General features: G+C 35.8%; 1 protein-coding gene across 9 annotated transcripts in view; it reads right to left on the reverse strand.

Moving 5' to 3' along the window:
• Positions 1-22,869, reverse strand: part of LOC128885914 (peripheral plasma membrane protein CASK) — a 244,341-nt gene that overhangs the window by 195,526 nt on the left and 25,946 nt on the right. For 7 of the 9 annotated variants that reach the window (XM_054140288.1, XM_054140285.1, XM_054140286.1 and 4 more), the window contains exons 6-11: positions 12,784-12,870; positions 7,574-7,749; positions 5,714-5,836; positions 3,625-3,814; positions 3,064-3,185; positions 879-1,058 (exon numbers count right to left, since the gene is read on the reverse strand). In XM_054140288.1, coding sequence (XP_053996263.1) covers positions 879-1,058; positions 3,064-3,185; positions 3,625-3,814; positions 5,714-5,836; positions 7,574-7,749; positions 12,784-12,870 — 878 coding nt within the window. Of the gene's footprint in view, positions 1-878; positions 1,059-3,063; positions 3,186-3,624; positions 3,815-5,713; positions 5,837-7,573; positions 7,750-12,783; positions 12,871-15,212; positions 15,285-22,869 lie in introns of all 9 variants that reach the window. The other 2 variants (XM_054140287.1, XM_054140292.1) reach the window with 2 other exon arrangements.

The following is a 22,869-nucleotide window of genomic DNA, read 5'->3' on the forward strand; positions in this document are numbered from 1 at the left end:
TCTCTGACGTAGAAATAAACTGGGGACCGTTTTACTGCCTTGGCGCTTCAGGTTTCATTTCAGGTTTAATTCCAGGCAACTTAAGAGTAGAATAAATAAGGTAAAAGCACCAGCAGTGGATATTTATAAGTACCACTTCTCCAAAAAGGTTACTATATTTCCGTTACCTCGTATTGGATTGCTATAACACTTCGTTGGGCTAAGTACTGACTCTTATTTTTCTATAAAAATTCTATAAATGTTCATTCCTATCTGCTTCCTGAATCTATAAATGATTTAAGTAGTGCGTCGTTTTATTTGATGAAGTTCAACAACAAATGATTAAATTGTACAAGTGTTGTATTCGATAAATTATTTTGAGAACTTCTGTGCGATTGTCAGGAATTGTTATAATCAAGAAAAAAATGAATCATAAATTAGTCTTTAAGAAGCGCTACAATTTAAAATTGTCTTTTCCCATTTCTCCCCCATATATTAAAAACCAGATTTTTGAATTTTAAATTTACTACTATTGGTTATTTCGCTAAAAACTATGTTAATTACAGTTACGTAATAATAAATCGGTTTAAGCTGTTAATAATGTTTAGGTTGAGTCATAAATAACTTCTGTCACATTTTAACTATGATGTTTTAAAAACTGTAATGTGTTAATAATCCCTTCATTTGGATGAAACGTTGAAGACTGTAAAATAATCGAAATGAAGGACACGTTTCCTTTTATAGCGGGAGCAACTCAAACTTCAGAAGTAAAACTACCCCAAAGTTTCACCACCTACTTGAGTTACTATAGCCAAGAAAGTTCATGTCTTCATCTAGGATGTAAAACAAAGGTTATTTGTGACCCAAACACGACGAACTGATATTGTTCACAGACTCACCCTCATGTGCGGCTGAATCAGAAGTTCGTGGAGCTCCCGAAGATCGGCCCTATCGATGTTTCTTATTGCCGAATGCTCGATCTCTCGAAGAAGTTCTTCCACTTCTCGCGCACGTTGAACTGCGTCTGTCTGCGGCGCCCGGCATGGCGTTGAAACCCGGGTCGAAATCCTATCGTACAGCTGAAAAAAAAATCATTAATCTTTTTATCGCAATTCTGTAACCAAAAAAAGTACTTAAAAATCAACACCCTTAGCTTATACACTCTTAAACTCTCTGTACATTCTTTTTTTTAAACACTCGATTAATTAATTTATATTCTGAAATACAGTTTCAATAGGTAATAAATAAAAGATACGTTAGACACAGAATGGGATAATCTATACAAGGTAGAATAGACGCATAGTTTCTAAAACACATAAAATTAATATGTAATAAGGCACAGAAACACTCGAAAGGTGTTCGAAAGAATTCGAAATAAAACGAAATTTATATTCTCCCATTTTCTGCTAACTCAATTACCGAACCGACCAGCCATGCATCGTATTCATAAAACGCGTTAGTTCGTCGCTAACCCCTCAGATGTCTCATCATGTCACTGTGATTCGTGTGTGGCACAAGAACACAACACAAGCACAGGTAGTTTGTATTTAAAATGGTGTCTAGCCAAGCTCTGTCAGTGTGCAGCAGAGGTTCACAACTTATGCTCCTCGATCTTATATACAAAGACATTTAAAAAAAAAACCAACTACCTATAGGAACCGGTTTGGGTCATATTACCCCAATCTTCAAAGCCCTGGACAAAGTTATCTAATTCCTAAATGCCTGTAATATTATTTTTCAACAAGTATCAAGTTTGACTATCTATTATAATTAGATCCATGGGAGATGTGAGCTCTGCAAGAGATCTGCATCTCTTCAATACATTGCTGGCAACAGAAGGAAACCCATTTCAATTTCATTTATTTATTGAGTGCTTAGTTTATGGGTGTACTATTGTATTTGGTACAAATGGGAAGGAAACCCAATAGCAGGGGTCCTTGGTTCTGCACGTGGCCGATTTACTTACCAGGAGACCTGCAATTTCAAGGAGGTCACCGGCCAGTTCGGCCTCGCCGAAGAATATCAATTGGCAGAGGCGCATCTCCGTTCAAGGCAGATTACGCCATAACCTGTCTGCCATATGCCTAACAGCGTGGGTTAGCCCACGTGGCCCTTTAGCAAACACAAAGAGGATGCACGTGACACATCTATCCATTCAAAGACGCGATTCGGCGGCCCCGCGATCTTCCCTGGCATTTTGTTTACGACAACATCGCGTCAGCCATCTTGGTAGGCGAGGGGCGAGCGCTTGCGCCCTTTTCGTCGGAAAAATGAGAGCGCACCTCTTCCCACGGGATATAAACATAATGAAAGACGGAAGGGGTGAGATCTGAACGGCGGAAAGAAAAACGACCTCGAGAGGGTAGCGGAAACCACCGATGGCGCCCTCTTTAACCGAGGCCATTGCATCGACCGCCAGTCAGTCAATCTTGATGGAAAACGGAAAGTCAAAGTGATTTTAATAAGAAAAATTCATATTTCTAATGATTATATTTCAGTGCATAATGCGAGGACTTACGGATTATGAATTTTGGGTAATTTGGAATTTTCGAAAGTCAGTAGCTAACGTTAGTAGCTAACGTGGAATTTGATGTTGCGTCGGTATGTTATCGACGTGTCTTCGGTGATGGTAGCTATGACTTCCGGAGAGGGAGGATATGATTTAAATTTTTACGAAACTACTTAATGTAGTTGAAGTCATAAGGCTTGAGAATCTTCATTCGTGTAATTGAATATCACTAGAAACGGAAATACTGAATAGAAGAATCTGTAGTTCGTCAAGTTTAATAAGATCCCTGTGGCTTCAGACGAAACGTATAGTTAGTCGTCTGATCATTTTTAAAAGCCTATAGAAGGTCGTCTAAATAAATCTAGGGAACTTATTTAATTTGTCACGCGTGTTACTTTTAAACAAAATAAAACACTTCGAATATATCGACGAAAATGAGAATTGCAGAAGATGGGAGCACATTTAGAAGATGCATTTCGTATACTGCTTACCATGCCTAATATACGTATATTTAATAGAAAGTCGTTATGAAGAGCTTGAGAAGAAGTCACTGACGACTCTCAAAATGCTCGTACCTCTAAAGTCGCTCGAAGGCGATAATCATCAACCGCATTCAGTATTTCACTACGCGTCAGTCTTCCACTCTCTTGAAGTACCTCGATGTCGTCCAAAGAGTCCAAAATGTCAGCTACAGCACCTAGAAAATAATTTTACATTCATGTAATAACCATAGATACACTGAACCTAATAATCTTTTTAAACAAAATTTCGATAATGAACGTTTTCCACTATAAAACACTTTCTCTAATGTACAACTTAGGTTCTTATATACAATAATGTACTTTAAAAATTGTTAGATATAAACTGACTTGTAGAATACATCGACTGAAACAATATTAAACAAAAAGATAATTTGCATGCCGCAAGCAAAGTAATTTTCAGTCTCATAACAATACCTACAGAGTTTTATAAAATCATGAGCGATGCATTAAGCTACTTTAAGAACATTTAAATTCGGTTTATTCACATTTTCACCGCGATAAACTGTTTGCTATCAGACGCCCATTCTGTTAACTCCACGCTTCCTAAACTTTTCCCATCTACCACGAGGCAAGTGGTTTAAACTTTATTCTTACCTGTGGTCATGATTTCCTCGTCTCCGGAGTCCAAAAAACTGTCGCCATTTACTTCCGAATACCCGACGTGCCACTTCTGCGACGAAACCGACGCTTTCACGGCTTCCTTCAATTTTCGTCTGGCATTGAATTTCTTGAGCTCCTCTATAGTTTCGCTTAAGTGTATTCGCGCCACGCCCTTGTCACGATCCTGCAAGTGCAACAGAACTTGTTTAGCAGGCACGCATCCGAATCCAACGACGCTACGAGCTATGATATGGAATTCTTCTCAAGCTGCTATGCAATAAATCAATATTCAAATTAAGCCATAATACAGAAATTCTTCATAATTTCGTGTTCGTTTTCTGAATCAAACAAATTCTTATGTTTATCGGTAATATTCACTGTTGGAAGCTTGCAGATTAATAGAACCGAATTAATTTTTCAGAGTCCAATGTTTGTTACAAGTTTCGACTACTGTCAGCTTTAGATTCGAGCGTAAATTATACTATAACTGCACAAGGAAATACAATATCAGTAAAGGTATGAAAATGCTACTACCCTAATATGTTGGGCGGCTAAAATAAATTTTCTAGTTTAAAGAGATCTCCAAAATAAAATAAAGGAAAACATGGAGTATTAATGATTATTTATTCCTGATTTCAATATTTGAAATCTGTAAATCTTATTTAACAGATTTACTTCATTAATAATATGGTATTTTTATAATTATATATAATTCGTACTTTAGCCAGAAGGTGACTGAAACCAAGAGTTCAGAATTGCAAAATTTTCCACGGGCAAATCAGAGATTATAAACACAGAATACATACACTCGTCAAAAACGATCATTAAAAACGTATCAGTTACGCAATAAATCATATAAGCATCTCGTTACTCGAACAATACCCTACACACATCCCGTACAGATATTTCATGAAAGTAATATCTGCGAAATTTTTCCGTTCGCCGATTCGAAGAACGTTAATACCTCTTGACTTTTGATTTATATTTTTCCCTCCGATGAACCAACGGTACTCATTGATCAAAATTCGCAGAAAAATGGAGATCGTGATATTTTATCGGGCGCATAGAGTACGTCCGTCGTCGGAAGAGATCATTAAAAACGGATCTGTTATGGAGAGCCAGTGCCAGACAATTTCTTCTGAATGGAAAAGAAACGGCCATTATGCGAGTTTCTATGAAGTTCTTAGGGGGTACAGAGAACGTGCAGCCGCGTTCAAAAAACTGTAACTAGCGCAGAGGAAAAATATACACGGCTACAGTTATTTTCATTAACCGATGGAACTTTGCCCCTGCTATAGCGATCGATAGCCCAGTTGCACGTGTATTGCATCGATACATGGGGTGATTCCAAGCTTCACTACCTTAGGTCACTGGCTAACCGTCGTATCACATAGGTATATTCTCACTTTATTGCACCATATGCCCCGCACATGCGCACGCACATTCGCCGGATATAATAACAGAAAATGAGGCCGTTTATCGAAAGCCTGATACGATATAAAAAGAAGCAGATACGCCTGTGGCATCTGCTAAATAGAAGTTGCTAGCATGATCGGCTCGAACGTACGGAGATGCTGAACGTACTAGATGCAGCGCGAATTATCTTTGCCTTAAATCTCGTCTCGTTATACTTTCATTCATTTCTGTCGCACGTGTGGCATAGCAGAATGACATAAATATTATTCGAATAAATTTCAGTTTTTTATTAGTCCCACTTTGAGAATCTACATTTTAGTACCTCGATGTTGAAATTGTAGCGTGGTTTCTAAAATTTGGAAATTTATTGATCCTTTTGATTTCGTTGGAAAACTTTTATTGCGTCCGAATTGTTCTTTAAATGAAACATCGTATAAGAGCTAGAGGTATCTCTCAACTCGAATGCTTCAATCGGAACTCGGTGGTTTATTTAACCAGGTCCAAGAAACTTTTGAACTCTCGCAACGAATGAGTTGGAAGTTGAAATTAAATTTAAAAAGTACAGATATCCATTCTTCGCAGGTTCTGATAGCAAAGCGTTATGAAACCATGGAGGAAATAAATGTTGGATTCAGTCCTGGACGACATTTAACGAAACGTGACTCACTCTAAGCCATTTATGGTTGAGGACTTCTTGTATGGTGATCCTGTGATTTACGTCTGTCGTGAGCATCCTCTGTATGAGATCCTTTGCTGGTTCGCTAATGCAATCCCACAGTGGCGTTTCCATCTGTAAATTTCAAGAAATTTCTCATTACTCGCCGCAAACAAAAGGATATCCAGTAGATATGCTGGAGTAGTAAGAGAAAACGAACCGCGCTTTACGTTATGGATCACTCGAGCAGAATTGGCTACTGTAACAATTACTACCCAAACGACGAATCGAAATTTTGTTCATATATTGTAAAAGAAATTAACACACTTGTCAATTTATATTTTGACTTCTTTCGTCAATTTAAAGTTCTCATAATATATTATATAATTTATGATACTCAATTTAATTAACGAAAATGGAAGTTGTGTTTGAAGGCTATTGCTGTGCCTCAAGAGTGGAATGTATTCGATAAAGTTTATTGTATGTGAAAGTTCAGCCTCTGTCCTGGGTAGAATAAATATATACATTATAATAAACAAAGCCGATAATTAACGATAATGTCACAGTTGACAAACATGTGATATTCTCTTCTCCCGAATTTACGGTCTATATATATATGAAAAAAATCTAGCTGACAAACCTATCTAATTGAGAAGAAGAAGATTTAAGAAGAGTGAAATAAAATATTTATAATAGACAAGAATTTAGGCTATCTCTGCTCTTAGGCAACTGTAGGAATGGAATGGCGAGATGGTGGAGATGAGTATGCGCAACTAATGAGCCGGAAACCGCAACAGTTAGCAAGCCAACACTATACTCGAGTAGATCTAATACAGACACGAATTAGTGAAGTTTACTCAACCCTTTCACAGTGGTATGAAATGAAGAAAAGTAGTTTGAAAGACGTGAATTGCTTTTTAATCCTCAAAACGAATGAAACCTACATTATTTCGGCGATAAAAGATCTAAGCTCTGAGCTGTGTTATTGCAGCTTGCTGTATCGACACATAGTATCATAAATCGTTGCGTCTGAAACTTATATTACAGTTTAGACATTGTAAGAGTTATGAAAATACCAATACAACTTTACCTACCCTGCTACTCGATTTACTACCTGTCATTTTTAGATCGTTTATCAAAATAAAGTGTGGCTATTATTAATATATCATTAATACAAATATTAATGTTTGAATGCAAACGATAAATCCCATCCGAATTGGTTATAAGATTAAATTTTCGATGTTGTAGGTAACGTGCTTGAATGTAAATTAATATTCATGGATTCACGTAATACTGACAAGCATGTAATATAAAATTATAATAAAACCATGAATCAACTCTTCTACTTTTATATTTTTAAATGCCTGTATATGATTAATATTTTATATCGAAGAAGATATAGATTAACAGTGTTCATTAAACAATAATGAATTATGCTTTGGGTCGTTCATAATTAAAATTTACAAACTCACATGATATTAACAAGCAATCGATACAAAATTGTATGCTTGTTCTCTTTGAGCTAAGAGAAAGAAAAATAGCGTAAAAGCAGAAATAAATTTTTCAATTTTCATATATTAAAGTATCTACATAAAATATGTCTAACATTTTCGTACTGGCATAGCTTGAAGCTCGATAAATGTATCAAATAATAACCCATACAGAAGCACGTTGTCTCCAAAGTCTATTAAATAAACGAAGTACATTTGTTTACATGATGTGCACTGTAATAATTGCTTTAAACACGACAATCACAATGCATACCTATTCTGACATGAACAACGTACGTTAGATCTTGTCCTACGACGAACTGGACTGTGAAAGGGTTAACGTTCTAATAAAGAAAGGCTGCCAAATCTCGTAGACTCCTACCTGCACTCGTCCTCTGCAAATGGCTTCCCGCAGCCGATCTCGGGAACCCACGAAAGGTAGCGTGCCAGTGAGCAGTATATGAAGCATAACACCCGCTGCCCAGACGTCACCAGGCTTCCCGTACTGTCTGCGCTGGATCACTTCCGGTGCCATGAAGTGTGGACATCCCACGCGACCTGGACGACCAACAGCATCATCAGGTGCGCGTACAACAATCGTCCCGTCGAGCAAAGTTGAAGCAGAGGTGTCAGTGATTGCTTCGAGAGTTCGCAGTCGATCGTCACGTTCGACGAAACTTTCAACGCGGGGCTCGAAAGCTTCGTCAGTTCAGCGAGTTACGAACGAGAAGTTCCAAACTGCTCGCGTTATCAACGACTCGGCAACGGAGACCGTATCATGTTTCAGTGAATTTTAATTCTTTCTAATTTGAAAACTCCTTTTTTTTCCATATTAAAAATGAAGTTAGTATTCTCGTAGACGATAAGTGGATCGACTGGATCGAGCTGAATATATGTGTACAATGCCAACGATCGAATGTGTGGATATGTATATATGCGAGACGGATGGAACATTCAGTGAAAAAAGAACGCATTGGCGCATCTAGCAACACTGTACGAGCACTGAATATAAATATAAATATATGTACGTATGATACGTGGATTTATTGCGCATTAATGATTCGAATATTTATATATGTATATAAACGTGGAAGGGGCCAGTCAGAGTTGCAAGAAACGGGACATGAAGCATAATAAGATGAACGAAATGAGTGAACGAGGCTAAAAGCAAAAATGGCATAAACGCGCAAAATATTTTTATGGTAAATAAAATTACGTCCAATGCTTGTGAGACAAAAACTGAAATTGAAGATGCAGATAACCAGTACGAAGATTGTTATTTTGAATAATATTTATTAGTTTATTATCTATCATTCGGAATAGAAATGCTTGTAGTGACTACCTATGTTTTTTTTTTATGTGGTAAATGATAATAACGTCATCATAGTATTATGTATTAATTACATTAATTAGATAGTATATAAAGTATTATACATATATTATGAACTATAATATTATTTATACAGAGTGATCTACCAGAAACAGATGTTATAATATAGTCATATCTCATTGATAATGTTAAGTAGAATAATAATGTCATATATTATCGTGACTGTGAAACGTTAAATAATTAAACAGTAAAACATATATGTATCATTGTTTCTTGGATTTATTTTAAACAAACTCCACGCGCATGACTTGATTTACCGTTGACTTGATTTTTGAAATTATATTTCGAACCTACCCACCTCAAAAAATCAATCAATCCTCGTCTTGAATATTTTTGTTCCATTCTTCGCGACGAAAAACACAAGCAGATCTTCTGTTTCTAACGAATCACCACGTATACAATATGCACAATGCATGTAAAGAATATAATTAGAAACATAGAACTGGTTGCACATTTATAATGCATATCAAATATTCTGATCAGTCCTTTAGTATAGAGCGGCGTAAATAAAAAAGCAAATGCAAACGCAGGAGAAAAATATGCTCCGTTTATAATAAGAATGGAAAATAGAAAACAGCATTGGAAATGAAATAAGACCCAGTCCAGGTACCTATTAAAAGTAATGTAAAAATGCATAAAAGTAGGTCAAAATTATCATACGCATACAGTAGGAAATATAAAGCATAACAAATGAAAAAAACATTGAAGGAAAGGTCGAGCTTATAATATATGAATAAACATTAAGAATGTGAAGAAAACTGAAATTAATATGTGAGACGAGTGTGAAGAAAATATCCTCAAGGTATACATATAATATCCAAAACAGCAGGAGACTAAAGACATTGTGCAAGGTGTAACATACATGCATAGTACAGATTGCAAAATAGTGTCAATTAATGAATTTCTGTGACTATTTATATGGTCATATATTTTTAATCCAGTCTACACGATACACTCGGCTTTCTTATTAATTTTTCATTTCGAGGTACCACCACGATCACTCGTTTTGCACGTAGATAATATTAAACTTGTCTTCTTTCACTTTTGCAGGTGCAAAATATAGTTGTACAACCCCTTCGTCACCTAATGTCTGTTAAAAAATTGACGAAGCACTCACCACGTAGCATAAATAACTGTCATATAGTGGAAACTACCGCTGCGTTAAATTTTAGCGAGCAACGTATAATTATGGAAGAGCAGAAAGTTTGCAAAATTATTAGTTCATGAAGCTATGTAGTAGTTAATGGTGTATGATATTAAAATCGCTCATGTATATTTCGTGTACCGTAATATACTGAGGGAATTTCAATATATTATTCTTTGTTATTTTTATTATATTTTAGTGTTAAATGTGAACAAAAGTTAACGAGTTTATTCACGATATCGTTTAAATTAATATGATACTGCAGCGATATTGGTTTTCTACATAAACCCCATAATGTTTGTACGGAATGATTTCATACATTTATTTGCTCGACCTAATTCTGGACAAAAAAATTCTCGAAAAATGTATCATCGCATTCATTTGTTATGAATTACTCTGAAGTAACTAATATTTTATTTCATTTCTTTTAAGGATAAATTTTAAAAGGCATTCACCTATTCTGTATCTAACTATTCTCTATCGAATAGAACATTTTTGATACCTACAACATGTTTATACTTTCGTAATTTCGAAGATTCTTCAATGATAGCTAGCTGTTTACTTCGTTACAGAAAGTTACTGTTTAGAAATTAATTGATTCATGAATACACCTGAATTTGTTTGTATGTGTTTGTACATGTCACATTTGCGTTTTTCGTGTGTTCGAAGTAGTTTTGAAAATTGACTGAAGATACTGATGATGACTGATCCGTCACAGACAATAAACGATAGACAAACACAAATACATACAGAGAGGCGGACACACAGAGACAGGCTAGTCTACCGCTACGAACAATGACGACACCAATAAGCCCCACAATCGGGCAATTTCTGAACGCAAACTGATTAAAAAAAAGTAAAATTTTGTGAAGGGTTTCTTACGCACAAGAAAAGTTCCAAATGAACTGACAAACTTTCCCTTTACAATTGTATCAACAATGTACATCTTATTTTGATTTAAAAAAGTGCATTTTGACTTACGTACACTTCCATCTACACGTTTCTAAATGGTGTAAATAAATGAATCCGCAAAATATTAGATAAATTAGTATTTATTTACTTACATTCGATAGATTTTATTCAAGTATGTATGATGCATCCAGATTCAGGGTGTATCGAAACGTATGGGAATAACACCAGAAGAGAATTGAGCTTGCGAAAGCGATGAAAATAGTGATAGCTTTTCTAGGCATAGCGTCACATAGAATGTAGAATCTGGAACACTGTTTGCAGAATACTGCATAATGAATAGCTGTAACCATACCACATGCAAATGATTCAAAGACTTTCTCATCATTTACGTCATTCTGCACATGGTTGTTTAACAGAACTGTCTAACCAGAATAGTCTAGATTCAATAATGTTTCCTAACCAGTTCAATTAAACAAAATCGGGCTATAGAACGATCACTATGCCTATTATTGGGACGAACAAGCATGATGCCAGCGTCAACTTAGAGTATGGGAAGGAATAATTGGTAACCATTTAACCTGTATTCGGTACCCTTGGGTCCCGAGGACCCAGGAGAAATTATTCCCCCTTATTGCAGAGAAATGGGTTATTGTACCGAGTTGGCCTACTTGATACTCTCGTAACTCTTAGTTGATTTTGAGTCTGTAATATTATCGTTTGCATAGTTCATTTACTTCTCGTGTAACGGGAACACTCAGTCCCCATGGATCCTTGCGCGTTGTTAGCATCACTTCATTTTTATACAACCTTCCATTTGCTAAACTTTGATTTATCAGTTGAAGCTGTTTTATTCTTCTTTGAACATAAAGCATTCCTTTTAAATAAAAATAATATGAATAAACAATGAAAAATTATTATTTAGCCCTACTATTGGCCAAACTCGCGCCATATACCCTTCACGTGGCTATTAAAATCCGTAACCTGAACCTGTGGTATCTTAAGCTAATCCCTTAATCCCAGTCCCGGTTATGCCCACACGTTTCGATACAGCCGACATAAAATATTCACCTAAAACCGAAGAATCTCGTCTGTAATACACAGATAACACACGTAACGAACCCTTCAGTCGTCGAATCCCTACAGTGACGAAGCAATACTCGATTCATTCGCTACAAAAAGAAAGAAACGACGACGTAGGAGGGAGACAAACCAAATTAAAAAAAAAAAAAACAAAAACAAAAAAAAATAGACAATACGGGGCTCTCTGTCTCATTCTTCGGATATTAGCTCGACGACAGAACGTGTACGTGTCACTACGCGAGCCTGCACAACGATTTTACAGGAACAAACTACCGGCACGTAGGTCTAGTGGAGTGTCTACACAGACACTACGTGTTCGTCTGAAGCTGACATGACCGAACGACACGGGGGTAGAACGACTTGTGCGTATCATTGCATCGAAAACAACACGTACGATCGATACACCTCAATGGTCACAAAGCCCGAGGATGTGCGTGCCGATAGGATGTCGCTGCCGAATTCCGGAGACGAAGGTCGTAAAAAACCAGAATGATACAGTCAAATGGGGTTACTTGCAGGAACGGGATAACTTGCAATATATTATTCGTTCGATTTTTTCACAGAGATACATAGATAGAATAGAGAAGCCATAGACATTTCTGTAAGTGGAAGAGTCGCGTTCTTATAAAAAGAAATATTAGTATATATATATATATATACGTATAATATATTAGTATATAAACAGCGAAGGAGTGGTTTTTTTGCCTATGATATTATGAATCTACATTATGTCCTTAGAAAAAGGCCATTTCGGTTATTGTAAATTATTTATTACTTTTAGGTGTAATATTTGTTTTTGCTATACATTACAATAAAAGGAACCCTTAAATATCTCCAATTTCATATAGTATAGTCTCAATGCGGAAAAGCATTAATGCGAGTAACTCCATTCGATGGTAGTTTTTTTCAGCAGCGACGTATCGAGCACGTCACTCTTCCGCGTGTCGCCCGACCGAGGTAATTCGCGAGGGGGCAATAACGTTCGCGATGGGGTAAATCGAAGCCCCGTCTCGTGTCTACCCCCGAGGTTCACGTTGTTATGCGAGTGTGGCAGGCATACGAGTACCGATATTGTCTTCCGTGTCGCTCACTAGCGAATCCTCGGCGTCGGTCAGGTCCTCGAAAGGGAAATTGCAGCCCGTGGACGTCGGTCCTATCGAAAGAACACAGACAAATAGGAATAGGATCGTTATCGGGGGTGATATCGGGCAGTGCTCGGCATCTAGCCGTCGTCAACGATAAGGAACCTTATCGTCGTCGCCGTTATTCGTAGAGAAAGACCGACCTGTGCTTGTGTCGTTACATAGGTGAATCGAATTAGCACGGGTCAGGGAGCTCGGGGGATGGAGCAACCGATTTCCTAAAAGATTCTTTGCCACAACGTGCCTACCCCTCTCCCCTCGACAATCGAATGTTCGGCAGGTCGACATGGTTATCGAGGTTTCGATGTTCCGTCGTTGGAAGATAAAGCCTCTCGTAATCGCTATTATCGACACCGGGTTTTGCCATTCCCGGATCGCTATGGTACGATTCTGTTATTGGACATTGCCGATGACTCCGTCGCGCCAATGACAAGGAGGATTGGCGAGTGATATGTGAAAGAAAGTCTGTAGTTTCGTGGAAATCAAGTAACTGTGTATAATTACATTGCTGTTTTTATTGCTGGTAAGAAATGGTAGTGGAGGCGAGGACAGTTGTCGAGGGATCTCCGATTTTTCTTGAAGCTAATTTCTGTGAAATCAGGAAAGCTACCGAGAAGATATGCAGATATATATGTGTGATGCACTTGCGATGTAATATAATTAAATTATTCAAGAGGTTATATAAATTCTTTCTTTGATGGGAATGCAAATGCGAAAAAATTACTAATTTTAAACGACAGTATATTATTAAATTTCTCCTTAAGTGGCATATACAAATACCTCCAGGATTTAACGATAACACCAATGAAAAATAGCAATATAATTAGATTTGCGTGCACGTATTTCATTTCTGCAGGACAACAGACTTTCTAAATATATCAATGTTCAATGATCGCGAGCCTCCTCTACAGTCTAGTTCACTCCTACATGTATTATTCCCTTTCTCTCGCGATAATATTAGTGAACAGATTAACACTGAAATATGCAGCTACTCCATTTATGGATAAAAAAAATGGTACATCAATGTGAATGGAATTTAACAGTACAGTAATGCCACTAGTAGAGATAACTATATATATAGGTAGAAAATAGGAACATTAAATATCGAATACTCATAATGGGCGGAACAACTAGAGGAAAGAGAGATTAGTCGTGGAAATGTATAGAAGGAAGATACATAGAATAATACATAAAATTTTGGAGGACGAAGATTCGTTTTCAAGATGATCGATATTCAAACACATGAGTGAAGTTTTAATTTCAAAGGTTTAAATACAATCTAACCAGAAGACATACTGATTATAAAAGTACTCTAGAAGGAAAAATTAATTACATTAATTTACAAATCGACGTGGTACATTCGGTTTGTATGAGTGTACACGCGCAATTCTGTTTGTATTTATTAAAAATACAATAATGATTTATACTTCAATTTATTTGACTCAGCTTTCTTCTGTGTGAACAAATTTTCCTCGTTTCATTTTATTAGACTTATTTTTTTTCAAACTTTATGCAACCCCTAATAAATCCTACATTTCTAATCAAAGAAAGTGTTTTTTCTTATACACCATACAATTTTATTTATTACTGAAAAAATTTAAAATACCGTGATCAAAGATACTAACGAAGAGTTGAATTATTCCTACAATTGTCACGAGTATTTACAATACTTCAAAAATAAGACACGATAAAAGAATCTCTACATTCTTCCTCATTAAAATCGAACACTTTTCGATCCTCCGATAGCTCGAAAAAACAATTGCACCTGTGCTCCTAAAACAAACGCACCACGTGGTCTATGTAAACAAAATAACAGAAAGGAAAGATTGAGAAAGTTCCAATTTTCACATCCGATTTTTTCGGAATCGAAGCTTCGTATAAAAACATCCACATTTTCCGATCAATTTGTCTACGGATAATCGCTGGGAACATCCTGTACAACTATCGATATCGAAAGTAATGGAGAAAAGACGTGTACACGATGTAAGGGAGGTTCCGGTGAGGGTAGTCTTCGTCGGGAAGCATTGTCTCGACTTAAAATCGCATGGTTTCGAAAGTTCGATGAAAACACTGAAGTAATTCTAGGGAGAATCTCCAGCTTGCATGTCGAGCTGGCTTGTTAACGGTTCTTGGTTGGAAATCTGAACACGAAAAAGCAAGCAAGCAAGCAATGGCAGCTTCTAGAGTACAGTAACGTGAGAGGGACACACGGATCGGGTTAAGATGTAGCATAATACAATCGGTGTAAACGTGATAAGTGTACGTATATGAGTGTGTGAGTGTGTGTGATACATATGGCATGATGATATAAGGCTCCTGCGGAAGCGATGATTAAAGGTTAGGTCAGGCTTACCCTCGCTGTCGACCTTCAAGTAGAGCTGCCCCTTTGGGCTCAGACACTGCCCATACTCGGTCGTGTAACACTCTGTATTCATTCAAACCAAATTTCAAGTTATCAGAATTTGCATTTATGCGACGCCCTTTCCACGCGTTGCCGTTAAACATAATTACATCGAACGCTCTAAGTGGACTCTGCGTTGCCCATCGACATAATTGAATGAATCTTAAAATACTATACGTTTGCATGAAAAGGAGAGTTTCGTTCTTTGATCATACGTCGTAACACATATATAAGTTACTTTTATTAGAGATATATGTAAACACATGTATCCTATTTGACTAAATAAAATATGTGTAGAAATTCAATTACCTCCACTTCCTCCTCTTTTAAATTTATATTTTGTGAAATTATGTTATTTGTAGCGTCGGATATTATTAGATACATCTAGAATAATTTCCTTCAAAAACAAACAAGGCAATGGAAGCATTCGTGTTACGCGACAAAATACCAAACATTAATTTCACCTTGTTAAACTCGGAAAATTAAAAAGCAGCTGCTGCAAGCAACAACGTTCTCTGCAACGCGATCGACATAATAACTCTTTAATAACGAGGCTTGACAGGATGCCGATCGAATAATAAATATGAAACTTAATAACTTTGATATCGGGAACTTCGGTCGGATTTTCCCGTTGAGAATCACGAGAGATATAACTTTTGCACCTACTAAAATTCAGCGAGCATTTCGCTGAACAATTTATGAATCAGAAACGATGCAGCTTTCAAAGATACGAAGAATGGTATTCCACTCCTTGGAATAGGTTGCTGAAGAAGACAAAGAAGGTATTTGCGGTATCCTTGTTGTTAGGTATGCCGAATTAGTTTCAAACTTGGAATTCTGAATGGCGACCAGACATTTCATCGAAATTAACGTTTCACTCTTTCTGGACAACTTTTAAATGAACTGTGTCAAAAATTTTGCGCTCTGAAATATCGGGAAATAATTTCCCTCTTTCGCAGAATTGGGCACCTTTTCAATTAAAATTAACATTCGCATGAATTATTCTGGCAATTGTCTCATATTTTTCTAACTATAATTAAAGAAGGTAGTTTTTTTTAAAGAAGAAAGATTTGAAACGTCTTTGACAAAAAACTATTTCGAAAAATGAGCAATGATTAAATATATACAACGTGTTATCTGGCTTGTTTTCGATCAATTCATTGGCTTTTTTTATTTATTTTTATTTAAATTCGCTGTATGGTTCTTAAATTAATTTTGAAATAACTGTGTGCTCAACTCTGGATTCAAACGAGATACAGTGCACTCTGCAGATTTCGTGTAACATTCTTTCACAAACAACCGGATCAATACTGCACATCTTGCAGGAAGAATATATCGTGATATCCGTTTCTGTGTTTCCATCAGTTTCCCGCACGGTTAACCAGCTGCATGGAAATAGTTTCACCCGTGACTACTCGAACTGAATGATTTATTGATTTTATGCGAATCACGGAGCATGAATGGGGAACTGGCCATTTACGCTCGAGTACTGATTGTGAGTGAAATAAATTGATTGATACAACACGGTGCATTTTATCAACGGCTCTTAACGGCGATACGACCCGAACGTCGCGCGAAATTTGGTTTTCAATGTCATTGTGAGGAAAACAGCGGAAATGAACTAAGAAGCATTTCGAACTGAATTTGTAATACTGCTGATGGGTAATGACGTACGTAAATAATAAATATAAAAATCGAATATTAATTTCTAGTTTTGCATGTTCAATTCTATATAACGTATACTTGAAAATATTAAGCTTGTATATTACAAATAAATTGAATATCTAAATTTCATAGAGTTTAAATTAAATACAATTTACTCAAAGTAAATAGTAATTTTTAACATACAAATATGAGAACCAAGGAATTAGAACAAATATAAGAATTGTATACAACATTTTTTAATGTATTGTCATTTGAAATTAACTCTTTGTCGTCGACCGTCACTGTACGGGGTAGAGGCGTACACATTTTTGACATGATATTTGAAATATGACTGATATGACATCCTCGGATGATTTTTAATCATACTTATAATTTGAAATTAATTAGGCAAAGTAATGCTATCAAAATATAATTGCCTATAAAATAAATTTATTAGAACTCGTCAAATTCGATGGTAATGGGTGTACAAATTAGGCAATAATGGAGCGAATATTCTCAACTTTAATGCCAGTTTGTACTAAATTATTCTCTGATCAATTAAAACACTCGTTCTTTTTAATAATTCCCTTCATGAAATTTAATTATTCAATTCGAAACTCGCGTTCCAAATTAGAAGTAATTCGATTAGCATAATCCCACCCCTACTTGTTCCCATATGGTACCAACCAGCACCTCCTTATGTCCCCAGTACGGTGCTCGTCAACCCCAAAGGGTTAATACTGCAGCTGAGCATCGAATTATCGAACAAACGAATATTTGAACATCCAATTATCCAAACGATGTCATTTGTTTACTTCAAAGCGAATCGCAGCAAATGCTGCTTATAATAAAGGAGATTATATAATTAAATATGTGTAAAAATCAAGGACATTCAATGGAGTAATTATTTCATAACTATTGCGATACTGTAAAAGATAATATTTTTAATATAGATACGATATATACGAAATAAACTCTGCTCAAGGAAGGAAGAAATAAGAATAATAATACAAATTTTAAAAATAGATAGAGTAGGCAGTAAATTGGAACTCTAGAACCAAAGGGGGTGAACAGTGCACGTTTCTGTGAATAATTAACTCTAATTTGGAATTAATTGATAATAGCGCCATTAAAATAACGATAAAATAACTCCAAAGGGAATATAATGGGAAAAGTACGTGAAGTGGGCAATAACTATTGGGATTCTGGAACTTAGAATGATTAAATGGAGCAGTAGGAGGATAGTAAATAGCCCTCGTGCCATTACACTCGTTATTGCTTTTCCTCAATGTTGTGAATTAATTCTGGTAAAGGAGGTGGAGGGACAAGAGGAACGGTAAGTAATGTGCCTGAACAAATTTGCTATTGCGTTTGCGAAAAATTCAAATCCTTGTGAAGTTTCAACAAACATAGAACGGTAAGTCAAAAGAATTTAAACTTTAGAATAAATTATTCTTTATTAGAAGCGTATTGTATACTGCACAAAATCTCTATCAGTGGCGCAAGAAAGTTACATGTGAAAATAATTTTAAAAAGTGGAATACAAAAATAAAATAAGGAAATGTATCCTTTGTGAAAGGAAAATAATTAATTTTCTTATAAATGACCATTTTTAATGTTGAATATTTTAAATTAGCTCTACTAAATTTTAACTTCTATTTTAAAATGTATTAATAGAATAATTAATAATGTGCCATAATTGAGATTCATCGCCGTCTCGACCGAAATCAAGTTGAGTTAGATTGCTGTGCAATGGAGGCTTTAGGCAGCAAGCCAATCTTACAACTTTCTGATGTCCCCATTCAGCACCAATAAAGACGCAAGTTGTAACCACCGTGTTTCAGAAAAGAAACAAAAACGAACATATTCCCTTGACATCATGTCTGTTGCGCGTTGTTAACACGCTTGCGCACCGTTGTGTGTTCCCTTTTGCTTCTCCGTCTCCTTGCTATAGGCTCAGAATTTTTTCTAAACGCAACAGCGAGTGCGCTTTCCTGCTCTCTACTTACCTTCGCTCTTCCCCATCCACTGACCATATAGGAGGAAGAATAAAAATATCACTGTAAAAATAAAATAAAACTAAAAAAAAATAACAATGCTATCCATTTCGAAGCTTTTACAAACCCTTCTGACGTAGCCGTGCGATTTGAGAAAAGTAAATCAAACGCTTAGGAAGAATGTGCATGTCGAGAAATTGGAAGGATTAAAAAACTGAATCGGAGAACGGATGAAGTTGTCAAACTTTTATGTTTGTTGATAAATTACATATAGATCTTGAAGCATCTGTGTTTGACGATTAGTTTGGATAATTGAGATTCTACTGTAGTCTGAAATTAAACGAAGGAGATTTGACATTTAAAATTGACGATGACGTGTGAAATTTGTCCAATTTTTAGTACACTGAAACGAAGTACATTGAAGTACACTGAAATGAAATGAAAGAAACAAACTCAGATCCGAAAGAAACCAAGAAACTTGATCAGCAGTAAATACTACTTACCGTGGAATCATGCGATATCGAAGCAACAGAAGATCACAAGAAAGAGACACCAACGTAGATAATCATTAGGAAAGTAACGGATGGGGTGTGGGTGGTAGGAATGTTTTTTAGACGAAAAAGAACCGTAAAAGCCGTTGCATTCTGCACACCGAACACCGAGAAAATTTTGAATACGACTGCCAATCATCGACCAAGCCAGCCAATAGTGAAGAATAGGGCATTCACCAGAGAGACGATACAAAAACACCGAGTGTCTTTGAAAAGTGCTCTTGACGGAATGTTCATTCAAAAAACACGTTCCGCGTTCCTGGTGTAAGAAGTAAGAGGTAAAAGAAAAAGAAAAAAATAATGTACTGTCGTCGGACGCTCTAAAGAGGCAGCATTCAATTTTCGATTCACGACAACTCATCCCTTATCGGTTGAACGCTTCGCGGTGCTCCGTGAACCGCGGAGTGCTTTTCTTTCCCCAGGAATTCGTTGTCCCTTCGAGGGATTAAGCGGCGCTTTTCATTTCCAGGGACGTTAATCAGCTTTGTCTGCAAATATGTCACTCCGCTGGTGGCGGAGAATGCCCCTAACCCACGGGGTAAGCTCGTCTCCTTGCCGTTGAATCTTTTATACCGCCCTTCCCCCCACCCCCGCCCCTTACAATGCTGTTTACGAAAATGAGGTCGCCTAGCTCAACGACATTCGTTAACGGCGTTCCTGTAAATAATGGATTCCGCTACACACCGACACGTCGTTCCTTTCAGCCGTAAAAAATTATCTGCCACTCTACGTGCAACGTGGATATTATTTAACCGGAAGCAACTATCGACTGAAGGATAATATCGAGAGATGACCATCTCTTTACGCTTGGCGGAAACCTTTCCTAGGTGAATATCATTGCTTGTATTGTCAGTATTAAGAATAAACTAAATTATTGACTTTTTTCTGCAATGTTTCAGCGAAAAGTTGTCTGGTCTTCTCAAGAAAAAGAGAAGAATTTCATGGAGTTTACTCTATACTTTGTCAGTTTTCAGTTCGAATTCTCGTGTATCAAACGATTTTCTTAATAATTTACGTATTCGATATTCATTCAAGTATTTATAAACTATTTATATGACATATGTTTAAAAATATACAAATAAAACATGTATCTGTTAAATAATAAATTTAAAAATAATAGATATAAACATGATAAAAATAAAAGTAGTATATATGCACTATACATTACTTGTCGAAAGGATAAATAGATTCTAGTTACCAATGTAACGTATACATAGATGGCTGTTATGTCATACATAATGAGGGATTACTAGACATATGTATCATTTGTACATCTTTAAACAAAGATTGATATGAATAGATTCTAAATATAAAATATACGAATACACTCTGTAGACTAGTATCGAATGCTGCCTCTTCGATTTCACAGAGAATGTAAACGTACTTGTGAGATAATGCGTACTTGTGTCCCATTGTTAGTATTTATAGGATTTGTTATTAAAATACGAATACCCCCTAATTAATAACGACCATTTCGTCATATTAAATCCAAACGATGTTAGCTCTCTTCTAAAATCAATAGAAAACGTACGTTAGAAGTGGCAGAGGGTCGATAACTTTCCAACTCTGCTACACTTCCTCGCAGAAATGAATCGTTTCGTTCCTCACGCTATGATTGCCGTTTACGTTTCACGAACGTTTAACGAGAAGCATTTCAATTATCGCACCGTTGGCTGTATGGCACACGCGTAACTCGTTTGATTACACCGGTTCCCTTGTCGTGTTCTTTGACAAAGAAAACAGCACCCTTCGTTTCACGTTGATCTAAAGCTAACGAAACAACAATCAATATCCAAGTCGTTTAATCAAACGAACCGTGTCATTCCCCTTAATTATTTGACATCGTGAACTTGGTTGTGTTGCGTCACCAGTAGTAATACTCGATCATTCCAATCGATCGCTGAAGCCGTTACTATTTCTATACGAAATGTATACCACTGATTGGAAGTAATTATAACAGAAAAATTCTCGTCAATAATACTAGAAATAGTTACGTAATGTTTCGTTGGAACGAAATTTTTAAATTTTATTTCTATTATCAATTTCGAGAACAAAATCTATGTGCGTATAACAGTCAAGTGAAACTTGATTTTTAAACTATCAACAAATACGAATAGCTTAACTCTTTAAGAATAGATTTTTTAAACAAGTGTTATTTTCCATGTCGAACAGATGGAACAAAATGAATTATTTATAGATATTTTTAATCGTGATTCTAGTTCTGCATACAAACGAATTCTGTAACTAATAAATTAAAAAATTATTTCAATGTATTGTACATACAACCATCTCTAAAATAGCAAAGTATACGATGGCATATTTGCCACGCCCATTCTTAAAGGGTTGGGACCTAAAACATTTCTCACGTCTTTCATATATCCAAATCGCTGTATATAGTACTGTACGCACATCACTATAATAATAACCATGTTCAATCAAGAACTGATAAAAGAAAAAGTTGTTCTTACATCAAATATGCAGTTTCTAACCAGCAAAACTGAGTTAGTTCAAACAACTTTATTATTCTGGTCCTACGTATCCCCACATCGTGAATAATTAGTGACATGACTGTTCTACTGAACTACCCTAATTTACAAGCAAAAAACTCTACAAGTATAGTATCCAAAAAGTGGAATTTCTTTTAAAAAAATAATTTAGCAACATAATAGTTATAACAATAAAAATTACTATTAGAATGGAAGTAACAGAACGGGACTTTAAAAGATTTTTAGAGTTGTGCTAGTAGAAAATTCACCAAAATGAATTAAATTATAATCGACAGATTAGAAGCTGACTAATAAGGAATAGGTAAAGCGAACAAAAGATGAAATCTTTACTCAACAATGCCACTATTATTATTTTATACTCTTATTGTATTTTCTATGTAAATATTATACTGTATTGCCTACAAATAGGATTACCAAAGAAAATTTTGTTGTTTTCACTATGTGTATATTTGAATAATTAGTTTAAGAAGTCTCTACTAGCGTTTTGGATTCACAAAAATTTCGTTGAAATTTAAGATCATCTGTTTACTGAGGAATGTCTTATTTATAAAAGTGATGATACGAGCGATAAAGAGAGTTATTGCTTCTGTAAAAATAGGGCAACGTATGTTCCCAAGTAACATGATATCGAAATTTCATTTATCAAGAACGAACCCTTGAAGACAAAATTCGCTTTATACTTTCTACTTATTTTCGTCCTAGAAATCACGTGTTTCGTGATTCTTGCAAATTATTATTATATTATTAAATATTATTATAACAAAATGCTAAAAATAATATTAAAGTAGATTCAGACTAACAGTGCTAATGTAAATGTAACAATTTCTATGACGTATGTTGAATAAAACAATAAATATAGATTTTCAAAAAATATGATGTAATTGGTTCAGTTGTATTTTTCATTGTAAGT

This window comes from Hylaeus anthracinus, unplaced genomic scaffold (genome assembly GCF_026225885.1).
Source record: "Hylaeus anthracinus isolate JK02 unplaced genomic scaffold, UHH_iyHylAnth1.0_haploid 11982, whole genome shotgun sequence".
In the NCBI taxonomy this organism is placed as follows: Eukaryota; Metazoa; Arthropoda; class Insecta; order Hymenoptera; family Colletidae; genus Hylaeus; species Hylaeus anthracinus.